General features: G+C 34.9%; 1 protein-coding gene across 5 annotated transcripts in view; it reads left to right on the forward strand.

Annotated features, from left to right (window-relative positions):
• Window positions 1–18,934, forward strand: part of AP3B1 (adaptor related protein complex 3 subunit beta 1) — a 248,717-nt gene that overhangs the window by 211,612 nt on the left and 18,171 nt on the right. For all 5 annotated transcript variants that reach the window (XM_045796415.2, XM_045796418.2, XM_045796416.2 and 2 more), the window contains exons 23-24: window positions 1,201–1,432; window positions 5,827–5,911. In XM_045796415.2, the coding sequence (XP_045652371.1) occupies window positions 1,201–1,432; window positions 5,827–5,911 (317 nt within the window). The remainder of the gene's footprint in view (window positions 1–1,200; window positions 1,433–5,826; window positions 5,912–18,934) is intronic.

Genomic DNA, 18,934 nt, shown 5'->3' on the forward strand with positions numbered 1-18,934 from the left:
TCACAATCATAATAGAAAATCTAGTTGGGGAGAGCACACTTTCTAGGAAAAAATCTTGATTAGGCCTGTTTAATTACAAATTGATTTTTTTTTTTTAAAAGCTTGCCATGTCAGGTCAAGCCACGTACAGTACTTTGAGTTTGAATGGAAAGATAGCCATCACATGATTTTAGAAAGGACTGTGTTTCTTCATTTAATATGCTCCCTCTGAATCCACTCAAGATTGAGGGGAGAATTTAACTAAAAGAGGCTAAAATTTAACAGAAAGATATAAAGAGATAAATACCCAAGAAAATACTGGTGGGGCAGTAGGGGATGGAGTGATAAAAGATACTTTTTTTTGCCAAATAATTGAATCATATTGTAGGGCTGTAAGAAGTAAAACAATGTGGTACTGGTTTAACAAGTCAATCAAGGTTCATAAATGTCTCTAAGCACATAAATAATCAGAATGTTTGCATTTACAGGTCACTGAGGAAAAGCTAATCATTAGATCATGTTCAGGCAATTGGCTAAGTATTTGGAGAAAAAAAAATAAGTATAGAGGTCAATTTATCTAAATCAGTTCCATGCAAATTAAAAATTGCAACCATGAGAGCTCTAGAAGAAAATGTAAGTGAATAGTTTACCTGAGCTCAACGTAGGGAGGATCTTTTTCATCATTAAAGCAAAGGAAGAAACCACCTTAAAGAAGGTGATAGTCTTCATTTTACGGTGAAAGAAACTCAAGGTGAAAAAAGTTCAAGGAGTTGAGATTGGAGATGAAGGTGTAAGGTGTTCATTATTGGTAGATGATACTATCTTACAGTTAAAAAATCTGAGAAAATCAACTGACAGACTATTAAAACTAATAAGAAAATTAGCAAGATGCCCAAATGTAGTGTACCTAGGAACAAAACTAACAAAGTTTATAAACTCTAAAAAAATTGAATATATAACAGCTTATTCTTACTAGGCACATATTATCAAAATATTTTAATGTATGTTGCAGAGTACAAAAAAATTTTAATGCTGTTCTGAGGGCATTTTCTTTACATTCTTATATAATTTCTAACTTAATGTTTATGGGTATGATGTTTGTTATTGTGGTTTATATAATACTTTAGGAAAAATAGGAGTCAAATGTCATATAATTTTTTACATTTTCTAAAAGAATAACTATATTCACTAATTCATCTTTGTTTTCCCAATGTGCAATAGGTCAATACTCCTGTCTTTGTACCAGTGAAAACTCACGTGCTACTTCATCGAATGAGTGGAAGAGGACTAGCTGCCCATTATTTCTTTCCAAGACAGCCTTGTATTTTTGGTGATAAGATGGTCTCTGTACAAATAACATTGAATAATACTACCGATCGGAAGATAGAAAATATCCACATAGGGGGGAAGAAACTTCCTATGGGCATGCAAATGCATGTTTTTAATCCAATAGGTAAATATTAATTTTCATTTAAAATTTTTTTTTTAAAGATTTTATTTATTTATTTGACAGAGGGAGACAGCCAGCGAGAGAGGGAACACAAGCAGGGGGAGTGGGAGAGGAAGAAGCAGGCTCCCAGCAGAGGAGCCTGATGTGGGGCTCAATCCCAGAACGCTGGGATCACGCCCTGAGCCCAAGGCAGACGCTTAACGACTGCGCCACCCAGGCGCCCCTCATTTAAAACTTTATATTTGATATTTAAATATATTTGTTTTGAAAGTAAAGTAAAATACATATTATTTTATTGACTATATCAATTTAGTCAGTTTTTATTTGTTTTCCCTTTTAAACTGAATTTATCATACAAAATGAATGTACTTCTTTGTTCTTAGTGAATCGGGTGCCAGCAATGGTAAAATGTACCAGTAGTGATGAAAGCACGCATCTGAAGAAACAAAATTGTCTCTTTTTCTGTTGTCACCTTCGCTCTGCTGCTCTTCCTGGCCAGCTTCTTTCAGGCCTGGGTGTAGTCTGCCTTTTTGAATCTTATCTCCCCTTCCCTGTTTCTTTTCACATTCCATAAATTGAGAAGTGAAGAGAGCAAAGGCTGAGAGGATGTCTGCTATTCTGTTCATCCTCCTTTCCAAGCATACACTATAAAATTGCCCATAGTGTATTACTAGTATTTATACACATCCTGTTTTAAAATATTTTGAATCTTTTGCTACCATTTAGAAATCAGGATGTTTTTACATTAAAAAACAAACCCAGAAATCTCACTTTTGGCAATAAAGCACAAGATATGACAGTCCTGGTCCTTTATTCCCACCTGCAGCACCACCAACTGATGCAGAAGGGGCTCCCACTTTAGATGCCCCTTGAACTTTCCAGGTCACCTCCATGCTCATCAACTGTCATCTCCTTCCGTTTTTTTAAGTATTTTACTAGAAATATACCTTTCAAAAATTAAGTGAAACAGTTGTTTGTTACTTTGAGTTTAATATAATAATTAGAATATCTACCTCTATTTTTTCTGTTCTGTCCAAGTGAAAACAGTCCTAGAGTTCAGTTGGGAGAGGCTTCAGGCAATAATATCAATTAAAACGGATATAAGTTTTCTGTCATTGAATCTTTGAAATGTTATCAGAAAGATCCAAATAGTTCCTTTTTATAATACTTTAGTTGAGCAAAACCTTTTAATCAGGAAACTGTGCCTTCTTTACCCATTATTTTAAATAACTATTCTGTTTTTCTTCATTTTCACCTGAGCTCTTTGACATTGTTGAATTCTCTCCTATAATGAGTCATTCAGTAAAGGAAGTCATTCTTTGTGTTACATTTTTATATAAAGGAATAAAACAATTCCTAACAGATGACATATGGTAGATGTTTATAAGCAACCAAAGTAGTTAAAGTGACTTGACTTTAGAACCCACTTTTAATACACCTTTAAAGATAATATGGTAATTAAAACACCATTTAATGAATACAGAGTGTCCTGATTTTTATTTAATTACTTTGTGAAGTTAATATATTGGTAAGGAGTTCTAGAATATCCCATTTGTATTCTTTTTTTAGTGCTTAAAATCCAGCATTTTTTACCTAGTTAAAAAATTAGTTTAGTTTAAGAAATGTCAAGCAGCTGATAAATGAATTGTCTGAAGGTTGAAAATGTTAGCCAAAGGTTGAAACAGTAGAACAGTATTAACATTTCTTTGAGTTGGCATAATGAGTGGATGAGTTGACCTTTTGTTGGCCTATGTAGAATAGAAGAAATAAATACAATAAATTTCATAGTATGGCCTTAACACAGAAATAAAATATGAATGTATACCATTGCCTCAGTACTAGCCATAGGCTTTTCTTTTCTTAGGCAAACTTTTATGACTGTAATGTTTTATTCATTTTGTTGGCATCTTATTGAATACCCTCAAGATACAGAATTCTTTCCCATGAAGTAACACCACCTAGTCTCTTTTATCAGTAGTTACAGTAGAGTTACAGAGTATGATATATCTTAATTAGTCCACATCTTAAGGATACAAGAAAGAACAAATACTATTTTAATGTTTTGTGAAATGAGGGAAGTAAGACGTTTATTTAATAAACGCATACGCATATGTTAAGGAGTCCCAACAGCTTTCTTATTGGTCACCAGTCTGTTTTCTTTTCGTCTATATGTAATGACTTTGGTCTGGATTTTCTCCTGCCTTTAGCTTGAAACTATATTTCTTACAAGAGTATTAGGAATAATGTGCCGTGCCATTTTTCCCAAAGAGACCGAGTACATAAGAGATTTAAAGCGCACACACACACACACACGCCTTAGGCTCTCTGCACTATATCCACTGACTTTATGTTAACAATTGACAAGTTTGAGTTTAGCTAATATTTCACTAGTTACAACTGTCACATCTAAGTCAGTGGCAGCCTGTGTGATTTCTTTTTTTATTATTAATGGTGTGGTAAAATAGAGCCCGTGTTTTTCAGCCGTTTCTGTATAGCACGATCTGGAGGTAGTATCCAAATACATACGCCTAATTGAGTAAACTTTCCCAGTGTAGTAGGCTTCAAATAATATAAATCCATTAGATGAATAATTTTATGCTGATCACTTTGCTCTTGAAGCATTAATATAATAAAACATGCCATTGATCATGAGCTGTCCTCCAGAATTAGCGTGGCACGAAGCTCACAGTTAATTATCTTAAGACTGAAGAAGGTACCAAACTGTGTCAAAGAGGGCTATCAACAAGGCATCTTGAGAACTGTCACTTTGTCAAACGAAATACAAGGATACATGATGTAGCGAGATTTAAATCATGAATGCCATCATGTTTTGGTGATGGCAGTGTTTGCTACCTATGTGTCAGCCGCAGACAAGACCAAACCCCAATATATTTATGGCACAGAAGAAAGCATTAAGGCGTCACTAAAGTATATGACTAAGCAGTGTGACTGACAGAGCTGTGAACTGATAGGTGTAGCTTTAGGAGAAGTGTAAGAAAAATATCATTGCAGTTACTTGCTTTACATTAAAGCCTGTTTGCTAAAGATTTAGGCAGCAAGTCTTCTGGTACTTATGAAGCATCCTGATAAATTTTAGGTTTATAAACAAATGAAATTCAAATTGGAATCAGCAAACCAACATACATACCACTAGCAAAGCAATAACATTTTAAAATCAGCATCAAACAATTACCCTCTTATAAGCCTGATCTTCACTGAACCTGTGAGACATAAATATACTTCTTAGTATATTAAGCGTATTGAATTATTATTTGTCCCATGTGTACCATCATTTCTGTCATGGTTAGCATTAAATGGCAAACCATACTTATCAATAAGCCCTTCAGTAGTCATAGTCTACTAGATTAGAGTGTCCTTGCTAAAATATAACTACATCTTATTAAGATATATACGGAATAAAGGTAAATATAAAGCTGCTGTACAGTATGACTGCAGTTATACTGAAGACCTCAGGCAAAGTGGAAATTAAAAATGGATGGCTTCTGTGTAAATATATATACTTAAATATTTATACTAATATATAAATACATATTTAATATGTATTTTAATATAAATACATATTTATTCTGTATTATTATATATGTTATACTGTATATTTAAGATCCCTCCTTATTCTAATGTATAGCCAAACTTTGGAATCATAAGCAGAATAAAACATTGTTGTTTGCCTTAAGTTTTATCATTGTCAACTGAAAAGTACTGGTATTGTCTATTGATACAGTTATTTCCCATTCTTGGTTAGTTGATAGATGAAGCTTCAGAAATTCTAAACCTATAAGATACCATTTTATTATTTGTTTTCTCATGATAATCTAATCTGCTACTAAATTTTCTTCCAGTAATTCTTTAATGCAATTAGACTTATTATTTTAGTTACTGTAATGCCAGTTGTCTTGGCTAATTTCTGAATACAAATTAATTTCTTCTTTCAACTTTGCTTTAATTTGCATTTTTAAATTTCCACTTGAACTTTGGGACAGTGTTCAAAAATTTACGTTTTATATCTAGAATAAATATTCCATAGTTGAAAGTACAAAATCCCCTAAAAGCACCCAGAGAGTCCTTTATAAGTTGGAATACATTTATTTCCTTCTCACCTTCAATACCTATAAAGACAATATCGTAAAACCTGAAATGATATATTTCTGAAACAGAAATACATGCAGAATTAAGTTCTGGAAAAGAAAGCCTTTGAGCAGAATAGTGAAATTACTTTATAATTTGCTTTAATATTCTTAGTTTGAAATTGTTCTTATAGCCATCATTAAATTTGACTGTTTTACCTACACTACAAACATTACATAAATTTTCAGGGTTCATTTTGCCTCTTTTTCACATCCTCCATGTTTTCATGTCTAAATTATCTTATTTCCTAGAATCTCTTGAGCCTGAGGGATCCATTACTGTTTCAATGGGTATTGACTTTTGCGATTCCACTCAGACTGCCAGTTTCCAGTTGTGGTAAGTTCAATTGTTCTCCGGTATTTTATATTATCTGTAAAGGATAGCAGATCAAAAGCTAGGCTTTCAACAGCTTTTCTCCTTGAGAGACAAAACATTTAAACAGATGTGCTTTTCTCTGGCAATGTTTAGACTACAGTGGAATACTTGTACAAATTGTAGTATGTGTATTTTGAGTATTTGTTACACAGCTAGCTATTACAGTCTGCCCTATATGATTGAAATTCACAGTTAAAATAAGAAGCTACTGCTAAATTATTTTTTTAATTATTAACTCTGCAATTTTAAAAAAAAATTTGTGAGGAAAATTCAGGAGAAATTAAAAATTTTAGTAATATTAAATAGCCCAGAGAAGATATTTTTTGAAATATCCTTTATGTTATCTTGAGCCTCTTAAGTAGAGAAGTGCTGATTCTGTCAGTACCTAAAACTCATACATTTTTCCCTTTTTACTTTATTTTTCCCCTTTAATTTACAAGCTACCTCTGATAAAACTTGAAAGAGAACATTTATGCAGTTGGCAAAGTATTCATGGGTGAATACTGTTCGAAAGAACCTTTCTAGGATTGGATTTTATTGTTATCATTTTCATGTAATGTTTTATACATTTCTGATGAAGTCCAGAAATAATTAGCAAATTAATACAAAGCTATATTCATCCATCTTCAAGAATTATCTTTGAACTCTTATATTTCTCTGATCTAGGATATGATTTGTTACTTTGATTTGAAGTTGCTTTGTTTTATTCTAACAAGAATTGAAACATTTTATTTATCTAAATTTTAGCTAGCTTACAATAGAATTTGTTATGATAAAAATCACCAAGTTTAGGAAATAGACATTTTGAGATAAATTTATGGATTAGATATAGTGAACTTTTCTTTTGCATGTACCTATTCAGTTTACCAGTAATTCAGGCCTAATATTGTACCATTTATTGCTGAGAACCTGCAATGACAAATATAAGCAATGTAGCATAACACATTGATTTTATGCAGATCATCACCTTTATGTTTTGGGAGGTCTGCTATATTAGCGATATATAAAAACTGATTACTTTTCCCAACATTGCCTAGTAATTGTTTATTATTTTTCTATTAGACAAACAACACAGATCAATATTACTGAGCACAAGACTATGAGTAACATCACTCTAAATAGATTTGCCTCCAACACCAGAGGTATATTCATTTTAATGATTTCAACAATGTGAGCTCAATGACAAAGCTCATGCACCAAGTTAGGGCAAAATTAAGAAGTAAAAAAATTATTTTTTCTTATCAATTTATATGAAGAACATGCTGTATTTCTATATAATGAGGTGGGGTTCTTAAATATATTTTCGTTACAGGGATTTCCTCTGTAGTCCATTGGACAAGATTTGCATTTTATCTTTGATAATTAACTACGTCCTTTTAGGGATAAGTATGTAGGTAGTATTTGATTTTTTTTGTCCTACATTGAGGAGTGTATATGAACAATTTTTTCTCAATTTCTTTTAAACTAATTTTAGGAAAATGATGAATTTATGTTACATAGAAAATAACCTTAGCTATTATAAGCACTTATATTAACATGTTTTTCCTGTTGTGACTGTATAAATTATTTTAGATTTTATTGAATGCATAAGCATACTAGATCAAAAAAAATTTTTTTGTATGTTTCAAAAAGAACACTTTGTCTTGCATCAAATGTAATTGATCCTGAAGCAATGTAATCACAATTACTCACTTTCTTAATTGGCCTGCCCAAAATCAGAAAATGGAAACCGATCGACAGTGTTTAAATCAATAGCTTCATAGTAGTGCTAGTGGGGGTAGGGAGATAGCAGTAATGGGTAGATCAATTGGTCTTAGATGCCAATCACTAACTGTGCCTTTTGCATAGTAAATAGCACTTTTTGCTTAGTGATGTGCAGTATTAGTCTTGGTAGTTCAATAAAAAGGGAAAAAAAGCAAGAATGGCTGATATTGAATTTTTTCCTTGAAATACATTATACAAATTGATAGGTAAAATTATGGGTAATAAGAGCATATTTGGTAAGAAGCCTTCAGAAATGCTAGGAACATGGACTATAAGCCTTTCAGATACACTTGTATTTATTAAAAGAAATAAGAATAAAATGATTCTACTTTAGTCTCTAGATTAACTGTATATCATTATAGCTATATGATACATATATAGTTAGAACTATTATATGTCATTATATGAATGCTTGATAAGTGTTAATGTCTTTTTTTGCTTTACATTTTAAATGGTCATCAAATTAAGACCTTGATTGAATTTATTGAGATTTAAAATGTGTATAATATACATAAATGTATCTCTCTAAACGTAGATGCAGTGCATAAACAGATCTCATGCTTATGATCAGCAGATATTAACGTGGTAACTGGTAGGAAAAATAGTACATCTTGGTTCAAGGTAGAGGGCCGAGCACTAGGATCCACCCCCCTTTTTTGCCCCAAATCTACTAACAAGACAGAAACACATTCTTTAAAAAGAGAATGGGTACTAAAAACAAAATGAAAGAATGTCATTAGCTCACCAGAAATTGTGAAGAATTGTTGGCATTTAGAAAGCAAATGGTGGCATATAAACAATAACAGAAAATAAAAACCACAGAGCAAAACACTCGCCCAAGAAAACAATGGTAGGAACAAATCTAGCAGAATATCAAGCACAAAGTGAACAAGTGAAAAGAAAAGTTAGAGTAGGGGCTCCTGGGTGGCTCAGTCGTTGGGCGTCTGCCTTCGGCTCAGGGCGTGATCCCGGTGTTCTGGGATCGGGCCCCACATCAGGCTCCTCCGCTGGCAGGCTGCTTCTTCCTCTCCCATTCCCCCTGCTTGTGTTCCCTCTCTCGCTGGCTGTCTCTATCTCTGTCAAATAAATAAGTAAGTAAGTAAATAAATAAATAAGTCTTTAAAAAAAAAAAAAAAGTTTGAGTAAGTCATCGGAAAGTCAAAGAACTACTTCCAATCCCCAGTTCTCCAGCCTTACCCTAGCAGCAGGCAACATTCACGTTTAGTCAGAGACCTAAAAATTACACTGTAAGGAAAATGAACTACTTTCCTGGAAGGACTTTTGGTGCTGATGTGGGGGTCTAAGACAACAGCAGTTTGAGTTTGTGGGAAGGAGGCAGGGATGGTCAAGATGGGATGAAACGCAGTTCTATCCAAGGGAGTAATATTCTCAGCTCTCTACCACTAGAGCAGAGTCACTCTTAAACCTGTTGTTGGAAAGATAAGGCCATTGCCTATCTGCCTCCCAACTTCATTTTTTTTTAAAGATTTTATTTATTTATTTGACAGAGATAGAAACAGCCAGCGAGAGAGGGAACACAAGCAGGGGGAGTGGGAGAGGAAGGAGCAGGCTCATAGCGGAGGAGCCTGATGTGGGGCTCTATCCCATAACGCCGGGATCACGCCCTGAGCCAAAGGCAGACGCTTAACCGCTGTGCCACCCAGGCGCCCCTGCCTCCCAACTTCATATCCATGTAACCAGTCATGTCTCACCCACAAGGAAACATAAGTTAGCCCACCAGAGGAGAGGAAACCCACAGTAGTAATACTGCGTATCAAACAATTGCAGTGTAGTGGGCATTTTTATAAACACTTGTGTTGTAAGTGTTAACTTATTTAATTCTCAGAACAGTCCCAAGAGATAAATATTACTATCCCATTTTAGAGACGAATAAACTGAGGCACAGTAAGAGTAAGAAACTTGTCTAAAATATAGCTCATAGGGGTGCCTGGGTGACTCCCAGGGTTCTGGGATGGAGCCCCATGTTGGGCTGTGTGCTCAGCAGGGAGTTTGCTTCTCCCTCACCCTCTTCCTCCCACCCCCATTCGTGTTGTCTCTCTCTCTCTCTCAGATAAATAAAATCTTTAAAATAAATAAAACTAATAGATAGCAGACTTGCTGTGTGTGTTAATTAAGCCAGTCCTTCATTATGAATATAAATGCACAGCTTAGGAGAACCAGACTTTTGAGGGGAAGTATCAGTTTGAAAGGGAAGGCTCACGGTCATTACAAAGACTCACCATGAAGGGATTAGACAATTTGAGAAAGAGAAGAGATAGCTTTAAAAATTATAACTAATCTAAGAGAACACTACATCTACAAAGCAAGAACATATTGCTTGTTTTGAAAAAGGAGCAATTAGAAAATTTTAAATGTATTCTTAGAAATTTGGAAACATAGTGCCAAAAGAAATTCAGTAAGTGCATAATAGCACACAGCTGAGTACTGATTTAGTGTTCTGGAAGAGCAAGTCAGTGAAATCAACTGGAATAGAGAGAAAAAAGAAATGGAAACCGTGCAAGAAAGGTTAAAAGAATTAATTTGTCTAATAAATCTAGAAGGAAAGAGAAGAAATAATGGAGGGAAGAAATAATAAAATATAGGAGAAAAAATTTCCCAAGCAAAAGAAATGCACAAGCCTTTAGATTGAAAGGACCCATCAGAGGTCAAGTAGGATGAATGTGATTGACAATCAGAAAGACCATATTCTGGTGGAAATTTTTGATAAGGAGCAAACCCCAGTAGTAGCTTACAGAGTGGGGGGAAAAAGCAACTTACCTGAAAAAGAACAAGAATGTGAACAGAATTAGATTTCTCATCAATATTGTCATCATTTCTGGTAGCCAGAAGGCAAAGAACATGACCTTTAAAATTTTAAGGAAACCAAATAGGCATTTTTCAGACAAGCAGATTCTGTCAGTTTACCACCCACAGACCCCTTCTTTGAAAGGATTACTCAAATATATACTGTGGTAAATCCTTTGTTTAATGTGAAACAGAGAAAAGCCCAGAGTCCAAAAAGAAGTAATAGACAAAGAATTCTACCTGTAAAACCTATCAGTGTGTAAAATAATCATTCACACAAAATGTAGAAAATAAATTTTAATAATAAACTGGAACCAAAATCCCAACATAGACAAGTTTGAGAAGGAATGATGGTGTTTGGCAAAAGGATTGATTGATGGCAAAAAGAAGCTTAAATATAATGATTTAAAAAATAAAGCTACCCTCTAAAATAATGGGAATATGAGATATAATAACCCCAAATGACTAGAGGTAAGAAGAAAAGGAGTGATTAAAACTTAATCAGTTTAACAAAGGAGAAGAAACAAACATGGTAAATAGAACACAAAATGTGGCTGGAAGGGGCCACACATACTAGAAATCATGATTCGTATCAGTAGGGTAAATTCTAATTACATTAAATATGTAAAAACAAAATTGAACATATGCTGTTTGTAAGAACCCCACCTTAAAAGAGAATGACAGAGGGGCGCCTGGGTGGCTCAGTTGGTTAAGCGTCCGACTCAGTTTCATCTCAAATCAGGGTCTTGAGATCGAGGCCTGCATTGGGCTCCACACTCAGCATGGATTCTCTGTCTCCCTCTCCCTCTGCCCACCCCCTCCTTTAAATACATACATACATACATAAAATCTTTTTTAAAAAAGAGGAATGAAAGAAAAATTGAGGGTAACAAAATAAAATATATAAGTATGTGTGTATGTTTGTTATCAGAAAGGTGATAAAAAAGAAAATGGGACAATACTAACACTAAAAAAATTTTAAAAGCACTTCATATTAAGAAAATGTCCTGTTTGTTGCAGTCCTCTACAAGAATATAAATTACAAACTTTTCAGTAACATAGCTTTGTAATACATAAAGCAAAAAGTAATGAAACTCTGGAGAAATTGACAAAGCCATTTGTTAACAAATCAAAGAGGAAGGTAGATATTTATTTAGATAAACATTCAGGTAAATATAGATATACACATAACTTCACAAAATTTCAATAATTCACTTACCTGGCTTGATCTAAGATATGTGTATTTGCAAAGAATTCCTTTTTTTCCTGACTACAAAAAAATACATATTTTTTTAAAAGGATGGAATGTACAAAAAAAATTAGAAAAACTTCAGGCTAATATGATTAGAGATTTAAAAAAAAAGACATAAGAAAGATTAGAAAAGAGGAAGGTGGTAAAAAACAAGATCTTATGAATTACAAAATAATATTATACTCTGTTATTCTATAGAATTATTTTCTATACAATGAATTAGAGTATTTAGATGAAATGAGTGGTTTCCTGGAAAAAACATGTTAGGAATAAAATTGATTAAATTGTTCCAGAACCTCAGAAAAGAGATAATCTCTGTATTGTTTAAACTTTTCTAGATCAGAGAAAAATAAGGAAAGTATCCATGTCATTCTATAAAGTTCAGTATCATCCCAATTTTATGTTAATTTAAAGATTTTGTTTATTATTTGAGAGAGAGAGCTAGCACAAGCGGGGCTGGGGGGCAGGGAGAGGGAGAAGCAGACTTCCCACTAAGCAGGGAGCCCCACGTGGGGCTCAATCCCAGGACCTGGAGATCATGACTGGAGCCGAGGGCAGACTCTTAACCAACTGAGCCACCCAGGCACCCCCACCCCGATTTTAAAACCTGAAAGGATAGCACACGAGTGTACATACCACTTGGTGTTGTAAATTCAAACAACTTCTGGGCCTTACAAGTTACCTATTACCACATGAAATAGCAGAAGCATTCTCTTTTAAGTCAGAAAAGCAAAAGAAGGTTACCCATTTTCAATACTAGTTCACATTATATGGAAGTTCTAGCTAATATAGAACAAGTAAAAACAGAGGTAGAAATCCTAGAAAGGAAGAGACTGAATTATCATTTTTATCCCCTATAATTATCAACCTAGAAAGTCTTAGAATCAACAGAAATTCTAATTAATGAGTTTAGAAATCATTAAATGGAAATCATTAACATTTCTATATAACAGGAATGACCAATTTTAAAACATTACAAATAAAATTATTCTATTTCCTTTTTTTTTTTTAAAGATTTTACTTATTTATTTGACAGAGATAGAGACAGCCAGCGAGAGGGAACACAAGCAGGGGGAGTGGGAGAGGAAGAAGCAGGCTCACAGCGGAGGAGCCTGATGTAGGTAGGGCTCGATCCCATAACGCCGGGATCACGCCCTGAGCCGAAGGCAGACGCTCAACCGCTGTGCCACCCAGGCGCCCCAAAATTATTCTATTTCTAAGAATAGCAAAAGGAATAAATTAACAGGAAGTACCCACATAGGAATTAAAAAAAAAAAAAAAATACCTGAAACTTTCCTGAAGGGCATGAAAAGAAGATATAAGTAAAATAATACATATACTATGTTCTTAAGTGGGAGACAGTACTTTCACTTCCAATTAATCGTCAACTTTAGTGTGATTATAGGCAAAATTCCAGTAGGGCTTTTCAGGGAACTTGACAAATTTTTTTTAATTAATCTGGAAAAGAAAATGTCATAAATCATAAAAAATTACAAATGTATTTAAATGTAATATACACAAATGTTTTCATACTCTTTGGGGGCAGACATCTTAAGTAAAATACAGTACTCGGAAAGATAAAGAGAAAAATGATTATGTGTAACTATTAAAAATTTTAAACATCTCTACAAAGAAGAAAAAGTAGATACCATAACAGGTGAGAGATGGTGAGAAAGTATTGCAGCATATGTAGCAGACAAAAGTTTAATAATGTGTAAGGTAACACAATCAGTATAAAGGAATTCAGTAGAAAGGTAGAGAAAGGCTAAGGTTAGGCAGTTTACAAGAAAAGAAATGCAAATGGCCAATAAACATGAGATGTTTAACATCACTGGTAGCAGAGAAATCAAAATTAAAACATTTCACCAGATTGGCAAAATTTTTAAATAAGTTTAGTATCTGGCATTGATAAGGTAGGGACATGTATTGTGGTATACTGTCCATGGGACTTTAATTGACACCAATTAAAGGGCAGTTTGGCCCTACCAAAATGCTAAATGTTCATACTCTTCTACTTAACAGTGTCCTCTTCAGGGTATCAGGCCTAGGGAAATATTGGTGCTTGTGCAGAAGAAAATAGATCTAGTCAGGGTATCAAGTAAGCATTATTTACAGTAGGGAAGATTGCAAATGAGACTCAATAGGGAAATGCTGAAATAAATTATGATACAACCCTATTATAAATGTAGGTTTTGAGTATCTGTTATGGGATTAAGCACCATATTGGCTATGTTGTTTCATTTAATCATTAGAAGTAGCCTGCAAGGTAAGTGCCATTTTTCTTAACTTCATAGATAAGGAAACTTGAGTTTCACAAAGGTTAGACTCCTTGCCCATTTTCTCTTACCTAGAAATTTTACCAAATTGGATTGCAGGAGTTTGTGAGATGAAATTGTACGTAGTACAAGTATGTGCATTACAGTTAAATATAACAGGTAGAATCTTGTATTACATTAAACTATCATGCCATTTGATCGCATGTAACTAGGCTTTTTAGAGCTGCCTAATAATAGTACTTTGTTGATCTATTAATTCCAGTACATGAACATGTATCATTACTCATTTTCACCATTCTCTATCCCTGCCAAGATATCTATGTTTAGCCCCACATTCAACCAAAGGGAGATGAGAAGAAAAAGAGGTGAGGGGGAAAGAGAAGGAAAGCTGTAAGGAGAGAGAAGAAACCAACAAAAAAGGGCAAAATGGTAGAAAAGGAGGCACATAGAAAACTATGGCGGACATCCTAGAATAGTAATATAAATGAACACTAATAAAAATATAAATGAAAGTAAAGTTTCCCCAAAATAAAGAGGGAATATTCCACCTTACTCCATTCTAAGCCAGACCTTGCTTAGAAGCTAAAACTGGCTTATGAAGTATGTTAAATGCTAGTTACATTAGTTAGATTTTGCATTCACTTGTGTGTAACAGAAGCCCAAATGGGGGTTTCTTAACCAAATGAGGTTTATTATTCTGCTAGTACAAGAACAGAGGTCAGCAGTTAAGAGATGCTGAAGTAGCTCCACAGTGTCTTCTGGGTCTTTCCAGCAGGTGTTTGTTTGTTTGTTTGTTTGTTTGTTTGTTTGTTTGTTTGTTTTCATGTGCTAATTTCATTAGCATGTGTCTGCCTGTCCTCATGGTCACAATATGGCTGCTCTACTTTCAGGCTTCTATCTGCCTTCCAGATTTAAAAAAAAAAAGGAGAAAACAAAGTGACATGGAGAGAAGAGCCATGTCTGTTGGAAAAGCCAGACTTTCCCAGAAACCCCCGGTGGACTTCTGTTTATGTTTCATTGGTTGTAACTGGGTTACTTGATCACTCAGACACTCAGAGCCACAAGAGAGGCTGAGAGATACAGTGTTTCAGTTGGGCACATTGTTTACCTGAATAAAGTCAGGATTATGTCAGGAAAGAAGAAAAAAAATAGATACTGAATAAGCAGCAAGTGATATTTGCCACAACAGTGTTCGAATTTTATTTACATTTGCCTTCATAAGACCTATTTTGGATGAACTTCTGTCCTTAGTTTTTCATACATAACGTTAACCATTTTACCAGCTACAGAAAATAAAATATCATTAGCCAAAAGCAACAAAAGCAAAACGTACCCAGTCAAGTTGAGTACTTGATTGCAGATTGCTAGTGGGGAAATTTCAGGATCACTTTTCCCCCCAAACTTAAACCTGCTGCTTACCCACCTACATTTTCATATATGCTTTGGAAGGCAAGTCTTTCCCTTCTTCGCTGCTCTCCCACCCTTCTCCCTGGGAGTCAGAGCTGTACAGCTACCTTTGTTTTTTTGTTTTGTTTTGTTTTGTTTTTTAAGCTTGTATTTATTTATTTGAGAGAGACAGAAATTGAGAGATCATGAGCAGGGTTGCGGGGAGGAGGCAGAGGAAGAGGGGGAAGCAGATTCCTTGCTGAGTAGGGAGCCCAGTGGACCCTGGGATCATGACCTAAGCTGAAGGCAGACGCTTGACTGATTGAGCCACCCACGCACCCTTATACAGCTACCTTTAATCAGTGGCACAGATCGTATCCTTCAGGACTGTTGGGAAGGATTCATTTCATCTGTAATTAAAAAGAAAATACAAGTAATGATAGTATAATAAATATAATTTCACCCAGTAGTCCTGTTTTAATTATACTCCTCTACCATGCCCTCCCTACATGTATAATATATTTTATATATATGGCATATATATATATATGGCATATATATTATATATGCCACATAGCTCATATATATTTATATATATTACACATAAATTGTATATATATAAATTATATGTGTGTGCATGTGTGTATGTGTATATAGACACACACACTTATCCATTTACTCCATCAGTCTTTACATATTTCTTCTAATATGACTTAGCCTTCCACTATATCAGGTGTAGTCTCATCCTTCAAGAGCCTTACCCTCAATGCTTCTCGCAGTCTTAACCACTTCTCTGCTGCTTTGGGAAGACGCATCCTGCTGGCTAACTGGTTATTAATCCCGTGCTCATTTACCTCCTCTAAGGCCTCGCCCTATCAGGTATTCCTTAGTTTCTTCCTCTCCATTGGCTCTTTCCCCTCAGCCCATGAACATGCTCAGGTTTCATTAAGCATTCTTTTGCCTCTGCATCCTCATGAAGCGTCAGTGCTTTCCCATCTTTCAGTCTTCTCAGTCACTGTTCAACTCATGGCATTCTGCATTCTTCCTTCCATCTGAATTGCCTTGCTTAGGTCCGCAGTCACACTTGCTGCTTTTTATTCCTCTTTGCATTATTTGACACACACATTTTCTCCCTGACCACTGTTTGCCGGTTTCTTCTGCAAGTTGCAGTTCTTCCATTTCTACTTAAATGTAGGTCCTCCCCAGGATTCCACCCTATCCTTTCTCTTGGCGTATCCTCTTTTCCTCTGTGATCTTACCTCTTTTTAAGGCTTCAGCTCTTCCCTTTACCGTTCTGATTACTTCCAAACTCATATATACTGCCCTGACCTCTTTTCTGATTCTTGATTTGTATTACCAATTATCTGCTAAATTTCTCTTCCTGGATAATTCAGTGATACTCAAAATATAACATGATTAAAGCCAAATCGTTTTGTTTAATCCCCAAAACTCTACTTTTTCACTAGTGTCATTTTCCCTGTTTTTCACATTAGAAGTTTCAAAGTCCCTTCCATCCATCATCGTATCTTTCCCTTTTAGTTCTAAAATACCCCCATCTCCGCTGTTCTCGGTGCTACCTGCCCCAGGAGTGCAGCCCTATAAGGCAGAATCAAAAAATATATCTAAAGCAGCATCATATAGCAGACTTTGGAGTAGGATAGACCTGAGTTCAGATCCCAGTACTGCCACTTGCTAGCTGTGTGACCTTGGATGTGGTGTTTAATTTTCATCAATAAGTAGGGAGGTAACAGAAGCTACCTCTTAGGATCATTGATTGTTAGAAATTACTAAAGTAAAACACACTATGTAAAAACCCTTGCCCAGACTTAAATTAGATTCCTAACTAGCCTCCTGCCTTGGGTTTCTCCTCTATTACATCTTACATGCTGCCACCAGAGTTTCTGAAATACAATGGGATCATTTCTTTTCCCCTGTGAAAATCTCCGGTAGTTTTCCTTGTTTGTTCAAGAAACATTGAAACACCTTTGTCTTAGTTACATGCATGAAGTAATCATACACTTTGTCATACAAATCAGGACAGTTTAGAGAGTGAAGGGAGACATTAACTGAACAGGATTTCAGGACAGCAGCCACAAACTGGGACTGTCCTGGGAGAAGAGGGGTGAATGGTCATGAATGTAGAAGGTATTCTTTACAGTACGCCCCAGCCTCATCTGTTGACATACTGCACTGCTCATCATTCCCAAAACAGAGTTCTAGAATACCTAGAATGCCCCTCTCTCTCCTGTTGGTAATGTATCTTTACCTCACTCCTGCAGAATTAATCAGTCCCTCTTCTGTGGACTATAATACTCCACGTATCATTCTAATGTAGCTTTTACCATTTTATTAATGTAATTGAACTCTTCCTCTCTCACTGACTTGTAAGTTTTTAAGGTCAGTCTCACTTCTCTTTATAAAAATCGGTCCCAGGTATTTGCACAGTACATGGGATCTAGTTTGTATTCAGTAGATGTATATTGAATTAATAAAAAATTGAATTTGTTGGTTTGCCTTAGACAATCCACATGTGAATAATTTCAAAACATTCTTTTTTTTTTTAAGTCTGGTCTTTGCCTTGTTCCATAAAAAATAGAAAGCAGCTTATAAGAATACATTCTATAATAGCATAAACATGGATTTTCTTTTTTTCTTTTTATAAAAAGTGTTTCTTAACCTCATGTTTGTTATTTTTTTACCCAAAGTCCCCATCTCCCTGTCCACCTTCCCACTGGCCATGAAATGCAGTTCTAACGTGGAAGTAGAAGTCCTTCTGGGGACAGAATCTTTCCTGATAAAAAGGAGTAGATGTAGTTGACTCACTTATTCACTACTCTTCCATTATCACTATTTCTTCTTCAACGGAATGTAAAAGTGCTACCTAGAGATGCAGCAGCCATCTGGCGGTTGTGAGGATGAGACCCAACACGCTAGGGATGGTGGAGTGGAAAGCTAGAGAAACCTGGGTCCTCAACAGCATCTTTAAGCCATTGAACCAGCCTTTGGTAACTCCAGGATTTGTTGTATACTAAACAATCAGTGCCTATTCTTAGTTGAATTTTCTGCTTATTTGCAGCCAAACATATTCCTCACTGATACACTTATCAACCTAACTTGAAATATGTAACCTAACAAAAATTTTTTTAAGAAATTTTAATAATTTTTTAGAGAATAGTGTCTGTCCTAAGATTAAAATAAATGCACTCAGTGCTATTATTGTATCTGATATGGGTACAAAGTTGCCTTTCCTAAATTCTTCATATCCTGTCATTTCAAATAATAACTTTTACCACATGTTGATCAATAATGTTAATGAAAAGCACTACTAAAAAAATGACAGTTTTTGTTTTAAAAAAGCAGATTTGCAGATGAGGTATTACTTTATTAGCACATATCTAAACACAGTACGGCCACTCCATTTTATTTTTTACATTTATTTTTACTAAAAACTAATTTTTTAAAGATTTTATTTATTTGACAGAGAGAGAGAGAGCATAAGCA

Source organism: Ursus americanus, chromosome 5 (genome assembly GCF_024610735.1).
Source record: "Ursus americanus isolate L20-20 chromosome 5, mUrsAme1.1.p, whole genome shotgun sequence".
In the NCBI taxonomy this organism is placed as follows: Eukaryota; Metazoa; Chordata; class Mammalia; order Carnivora; family Ursidae; genus Ursus; species Ursus americanus.